This window comes from Ammospiza caudacuta, chromosome 10 (genome assembly GCF_027887145.1).
Source record: "Ammospiza caudacuta isolate bAmmCau1 chromosome 10, bAmmCau1.pri, whole genome shotgun sequence".
In the NCBI taxonomy this organism is placed as follows: Eukaryota; Metazoa; Chordata; class Aves; order Passeriformes; family Passerellidae; genus Ammospiza; species Ammospiza caudacuta.
This window is the reverse complement of record NC_080602.1, coordinates 6512583-6519264: the sequence shown is the minus strand read 5'-3', so window position 1 is coordinate 6519264 and position 6682 is coordinate 6512583. Positions and strand designations below refer to the sequence as shown.

Below are 6682 nucleotides of genomic sequence, written 5' to 3'. Positions count from 1 at the left end.
GAAGAGCGTTACCAGAAGAGACTGATACCTTAAACTCATCAGGTGCAATCCCTGCATAAGAAGGCATTGCCTACTCAGCAAAGAGGGAGATTTACCTCACTTGACACTGCACAGTGCTGTCAGCTGAACACAAGAGGCAAGAGGAGAATGTGGGGCCACAGAAAAATACCATTTCACTCTGAAACTGGGGGTGTGCTTCTGTGGCATCAAAGGATCCCAGGGAACAAGCAAAACACATCTGCTTTGTTGTCAGAGCCTGTTAGCAGTGTCTTGCTGCCATTGCACAATAATTTGCCTTTCTTTACCTGGCAGGGAAGCCAGGACAAAACACCTCATGCATCCTCTTGATAATTCTATACTATGGGTATGCACAGGGACAGCTGGTTGCTCTGGTGTTCTTGGCAGCTATTCATGGGAATTTCATCACCAAAGGAAGGGGATTTTGGTGATTTGGGTTGATTTTGCCAGTAGGAAACCACAGTTTTCTTCAAGAAGAAGTTTGGAACTCACTGAGCCACAGATAACAGCATTCTAGAAATCTGCAGAACAGTTTTAGAAAGACTGAATATTTTGGCTAAAGACCCCTGAAATATTTCTAGAAAGTCTGAAGTTAATGAAAAATGGATGTTGGGATCCTTCAGTGATGAACATTAGCCAACACTTTGGCTTTGTGTTGTGCACCTAAGGCCAAACAAAAGTGTTGGACTGGCTGATCTGAGCTCTTTTGATCTCAGTAAAGAATCCTTCAAGCCACAGGAAAAAGGTGGCAATGCTCCTTTTTGCTGGCCAGCCTCAGGTTTCCCAGCACAGCCATTTGCCCAGGCAGCCCAGAGCAGTGGTCACAGTGCCAAGGCTGACAGAGCTCAAGAAGAGTTTGGACAATGCTCTCAAGCACATGGAGCGACTCTTGGGGTCACTGCACATGGCCAGGAGATGGACTCGATGACCCTGATGGGCCCTTCCAACTCAGCATATTCCATGGTTCTGTGACCCTTATTCACACCGTGAGGTAACTTCATATTCCCTTTAGTTTCCACTCTTGTGTGGTTTCACCTTTACAGCCAGACACAAAGCGGTTTTCCTGTTTTGGGAGGTGGAATGAAGATCATTACTTGTGTCCTTGTGGCAGTCCTGAGCAAGCTTCCCTGCCACGTGTGGCAGCCTCTCAGCCCTGGGGGTGCCTGCGAGCTGGGTGACTCCAATTCTCTCCACCAGGGACAGGAGGAGTTGGGCCGCACACTCGCGCACCGGGGCGGGGCGGCTGCTGGGGAGGAGAGAGCAAACCCTGGGCACAGGGACAAGGAGCAGCGGCAGCGCCGGCCTTGGCCAGAGCTGCTCCCTGCCCTTGCTGGGGGAAGGAGCCCGGGCTCTCCCTGCGCCTTCAGACACCTGCACAAGGCTCTGTCCTCAGCTAAACACAAAGGTAGCATTGCACACTAGGCCTGCCTGCACGGAAGAGGGAGGAATTCAGTCTCCCTGCACTGTCTGATACTCAGTTTCTTTCACAGTATTTGCTCGGAGTAAGATTAAAGAAATAGATGACATATGAATAATTTAGAAATTAAGGACAATTGATGCTGACCCATCAGAGGACACCCAGTACACAGAGCTACAGCAGGACTGAGGCTCTTTCCACCCATTTATCCCCAAATCTGCAGACCTTTGGAAAACAACAAATGCAGGGAAAACACGTGGTGGGCTGTGAAGTTGCAGAATATCCAGCAATGCAGCCTGTTTCTGCTGTGGGGCTTGGCAATGGATCCATCTCAATGTTTTACCCTATTGCAAAGCTGAGGAAAGGGGGGCAGGCAGTTTAGCCAGGCTGTCCTGTTCTAGAGAGTGTCTCTTGGGAACTATCAGGCCCAGCACCAACATTTAAGGCAGCATTTGCTCCAACTGTCCCATGGCTGTCAGCCTGTGGAGGTGCCTGTAGAGTGATTCATCTTCTCAAGGCTAACATGAAACATCAGTTTGCATAGAAAGTAGAGCTCTAAGCCAGGACAGTCATACAAGACTCCTTTGGCAGGAGCTGCACCTGCTGTGCAGGCTGTGCCACACCCAGCAGATTGTCCCCCATGTGCTCCACGTCCCAGCAAGGACCCTCCTCATTTCCCAAGTTAGTGGCATCATGAGGAGACATGGTTTTCCCAGGGCCTCTGTGGTTAGAGCTGTGAAATACCAAACACTGCTCACAGCTGCAATTGCAATTGCCCCTCTGCCCACAAAAGCACAAGGCTCTATCCTTGGCCTTTGCAGGCACTTTCACTTCCCCATCAGTCACCACATCTAGGAAAATCTGACAGACTGGGAGAACTCCAGGAAGCAGCAGGAAGCTGAGTCAGAGGAGCTTTAGTTTGGGTATCAGGAAAAAGGGTTTTTCACCCAGAGGGTGGTTGGGCACTGGAACAGGCTCCCCAGGGCAGTGGTCACAGCACCAAGCCTGACAGGGCTGAAGGAGCATTTGGACAGCAATCTCAGGAACTTGGTGTGACCCTTGGGCTGCTCTGGGCAAGGCCAGGAGCTGGACTCCATGGTCCTGATGGGCCCCTTCCAGCTCCCCATATTCTACACTTCTGTGATTCTGAGAACTGATGGGCTGCAGGAGGGCAGAAATAGGTGACGAGAGGACAGAAGTGAGGTTGGTTGGAGAATCAAGTCACTGAGTTCATAGAAGATGCAGGATACAGGAACCTTCCCTCCAACCATTCCCATTCTCTTCTCCCTCCCACACACACAAAGGTGAAGAATATCACTAAAAGAAGAAGAACCTACTTGACTCCCATGTCCATGAGAGCAGTCATTGCTCGTGCAGGAGTCACATTCTCCACCAGGATCCCCAGGGTCTGACTGGCTGCTTTCTGAACAAATTCTGGGGAGCTGGACACCATCTGGAGAAGGACCCGAGCAACCTCATCCACCTCAGAGTCCATGTCCTTCTTCAAGGTCACAGAGAGCTCTTTCAGAGTGACAATGGCAGAGCAGGACACCTTGGAACGGAGGTTGGTCACCTGGGGAAGCCATGAGGGGAAACATAAGAATCACCTTGAAAAGAAAACCAGTTGCCTTCAGGAGAAGTCCCAGGAAATGACAACACATCCCACTGTGTCCAGGGTAACATACAAGTACAGGAAGAGCTGGAGAGCACAAGCACAGAAAGGCACTTACTCTGGCACCAATTTCTGGCCTCAGACCTGCTCACTTCAGGGCTAAAATAAAAATTTCATTCAGTGTTCTACTTAACCCTTCTAAAATGTCCACTGCTTTCAGTTTAGGCCCTTTTACTAGAAAATTAAAGCAAGGGCTGCTTTCAAATCATCAAGGCACAAGTCATAAAGATAAAAGAGTCAGGTGCTCCTGTTCCAAAAAGCAACACCAGCAGTTGAAGCACTCAGCCAGGAAACAGAAAACACAGGCTCAGGTCTACAGAATAATTTGCATTGTTGAATTACAGCTTGGGCAGAAACTGGGACTCTGGGAAATAACATCATCAGTGTCTCAATTTCTGCCTTTGCACTCAAAGATGAGTGTCAGATACCCGACCTGCCAGTAAATACAGCTGCATGTGCCCACAGATCCTACAGATAGCTGACAGAAATTAGAAATCTCAGGTCTAAAACCAGAAATGAAGGCAGACCCTGAGCACACATAGAGATGAACAAGCACATACCTACTCTACACACCGTGTATGAAGTATGGGGGACAATTCAGAACAATGTTCTCACCTCGCTGGTAACTGCCAAGCAAACCTCACAGAGGCTTCAAAGCAGGACCTCTGAATGGGACCCAGCCAGGTGTTGGATGGTGAAGAGTCCCTTCTCCTTCAGCTCCCTGAAAGGCAGAAGATTGATTTTTCTCTCCACCAAGGCAGCACCCTCTGAAATGAGCAGCACTGGGACAGGTACATAGAGGTGTCAGGGATGGGCAGGGGCGTTTGGAGCCTGCAGTTGCTCCTCAGCTTGGCCCCTCTCCTGCAGAGGCTGGTCCAGGCCAACACTTGGGTGGTGCTCCGGGGCCTTGGAGCCAGGGGTGAGGTACCACATCTGTACCATCTGCGCAGCAAGCCCGACGGTACCTCCATGGACGGCGTCTGGGGGCCCTGGTCGCAGGCTCTGGCTGCAGAGACCCCCCACTCCTCCGGTGAGCAGCCATCCCCTCTGCAGGGTGCTGGCAGCAGCAGCAGGGAGGCACCCACGCCTGGGGCTGCAGGGCTGGGGGTCCTGTTGTAGCAAGGTGTGACTCCCAAGTTTTGGGGGGCCAAGGGGAAGCAGCCCCCTCCCTGTCCTGGCTCTCCCTGCCCAGGAGACATCGGGCTGTGCTGCAGAACCCCTGACCTGCGGCACGTGCGCTGCGAGCGGGGCTGGGACCCTGCAGAGCCCCACAGCTCCCACCAGCTCCTCTACCGGCCACCTCCGAGCGGGGCTGGCACAAGGTAAGGGGCATGGCAGGCAGGTGGCACCCATGCAGGCACATCCCAGAGACCACTGGTTCTGCTGCGTCCCAATATCCCACACTGGGCCCCTTGCCCATGCCCTGCTCTGTCCTGCCCTTCCACCACCAATCTCATACCCCCTCACCACATTGCACCTCCAACTACAAGCAGCAGTAGCTTTCCTGGGGAAGAGCAGGAGGACTGCTGGCTGTGGGTATGCTTTGGTGAGACACTCTGGCTCCCCACTCCTCCCACAGGGAAGATGCATGGCAACAGTGCGAGGAGGTAAGCAGGGGGGCACAGGGCACCTATGCCTGCACCTTCCAGCCCAAGGCTGGCAGTGCCATCTCTGTCCTGGTGAATGTCACCAGGACCCACATGCTGCCCACACTCAGCTACTTCAAGGAGCCCTTTTGGCTGCACCAGGCTGGTGAGTCCCAGTGCCACCGCAGCCCCTGCTTGGCTCACAGGGGACACAGTGTCCCCTGTCCCGTTTCACAGGAGCGACAAATGCCTATCCCCAACACCAGCAGTGCTCACAGATGCCCCACAGCTTGTGCAGGCAACAGCGTCGCAGGGCCGGCTGAGCCTGCAGTGGCTGCCGCCCCTGGAGCTGCCTGCAGAGCAGCTGGACTACCAGGTCCGCTGTGCCATGGAGAACAGCCATGACTGGAAGGCAAGGCCTGCCCAGGGTACCCCGAGCAGCGCTGACCCCTCCGCTGCTGACACACGGCAGGCGCGGGGTCGGGCCAAGCGGGACCCGCCCCTTGGTGCCAGCCCACAGCAGCCCTGCCTCCAGCTCGGCTCTGCCCCGCAGGTCCTGCAGGTTCCGCGAGCAGCGAGGAACGAGGTCCTGGAGCTGCGGCCAGGCTCCCGCTACCCCGCGCAGGTGCGGGCCCGGCCCAGCGGGCCGTGGTACCGGGGCAGCTGGAGCGCCGGGCCCAAACCCGTTGTGGTTGATGCCGTGGCCGATGCGGGTAAGGGGCAGGGCTGGAGGCCGCGGCCGCAGGAGCCACACGGCTGACGGCAAGAGGCGGACAGTGCTGGAAATGGGGAGGGGGGCACGGGGCAGGGGGCTGCGAGGGGCTCAGAGATGGTGGCTCTGGGAAAGGCTACAGTTCCGGCATTCCTCCTCCGATGCAGGCTGGCTCATCCCCAGTGTTACGGTGGTGCCGCTGCTCTTCTCAGCAGTGCTCCTGGGGCTGCGCTGCACCTTCCCCTCCCTCTACAGGTAAGGGCTGTGCCAGGGGCAGGCGGGGGGGTCCAGCACCAAGCCTGGGCACCTTGCATGGGGCATTAGGGCACCTCAAGTCTGAGGGTCAATTCGATGCCCCTTCCTGCGTAGCCAGCAACATGAAGCAGAAACTCTGGCCGCCCGTTCCTGAGCTGCACCGTGCTCTGGGCAGCTTCCTCCAGGAAAGCAGCAAGCACGGCCAGGTGAGTGGGTGGGCAGGGCGACTCAGCTGCTCCCGGGGGCAGCTCGAAGGGCAGCCCCTACCCCGTCCACTCCATGTCGCCCCAGGCCATGCTTTCGACAAGCAGCCGCCGGAGGAGACCGTCCTGCCCTGCCTGCTGGAGGTGCTGCCCGGCCCGCGGCGTGAGGCGGGCCCGCCGCCGGAGCACGCTGGGGGCCGCTTGTCCAGCACCGACATCGCCAACCAGTCCTACCTGCTCATGAGCGGCTGGGAGCCGCGGGCAGCCATGACCGCACCCACCCCGCCATAAACTCCTGTTTTCCCCCGCGCCCCCGCCTGGTTCCTCCTGCGCCGCCGCGCCCCCGGCCCGGATCGCCTCACCTTAGCAAGAACGCCCCGCCCTGGTCCCGCCCGGTCCCGTCCCCGGTCCCGTCCCCGGTCCCGCCCCCGGTCCCGCCCCCTCACTTCACGCGCGGAGCGCTCCGCCCCGTCCCGCGGCTCAGCCAATCGCGTTGCGTCGCGCGGCCGTCGCCGGACAGTGCGCGGCCGGTGGGTGTGAAGCGGCCAAGCGCGGCCCCGTCCGCCCGCCATTTGAAATGCTGCGGGGCGGCCGAGCGGCGGCGGCGCCGCTGAGGTGAGCGTGCCACAGGGCCGGAGAGGCGGCCTGGAGGCGCAGTCCCGAGAGGGGAGGCTGTGGTGAGGCGGGCAGGGGAAGGGAGAATGTCGCTTATCGGAGGGAGCCCCAAAGAGCGGCTGGAAGAGGTGCCGGCTGATCAAGGAGCCCCGAGGAGCGGAGGGAGGGCGTATCGGCTGACGGAGTGTCCCGAGGAGCAGCTGG

General features: G+C 57.3%; 1 protein-coding gene across 1 annotated transcript; it reads left to right on the top strand.

The window, feature by feature from the left end:
* The first annotated feature begins 3651 nt into the window (after nucleotides 1–3651).
* LOC131561683 (thrombopoietin receptor-like) lies at nucleotides 3652–6154 on the top strand. Its single transcript, XM_058811060.1, has 9 exons — nucleotides 3652–3690; nucleotides 3975–4137; nucleotides 4300–4429; nucleotides 4687–4859; nucleotides 4963–5105; nucleotides 5247–5406; nucleotides 5573–5660; nucleotides 5779–5870; nucleotides 5952–6154. The coding sequence occupies exons 1-9, from the start codon at nucleotides 3652–3654 to the stop codon at nucleotides 6152–6154; spliced, it is 1191 nt and encodes a 396-aa protein (XP_058667043.1).
* Nucleotides 6155–6682: the final 528 nt, after the last annotated feature.

Coding starts and splice junctions, on each gene's coding strand:
- LOC131561683 (XM_058811060.1), top strand. CDS start 3,652: ATGAACAAGCACATACCTACTCTACACACCGTGTATGAA. Junction 5,106..5,246: donor AGAACAGCCATGACTGGAAG/GCAAGGCCTGCC, acceptor TCTGCCCCGCAG/GTCCTGCAGGTTCCGCGAGC. Junction 5,871..5,951: donor CAGCAAGCACGGCCAGGTGA/GTGGGTGGGCAG, acceptor ATGTCGCCCCAG/GCCATGCTTTCGACAAGCAG.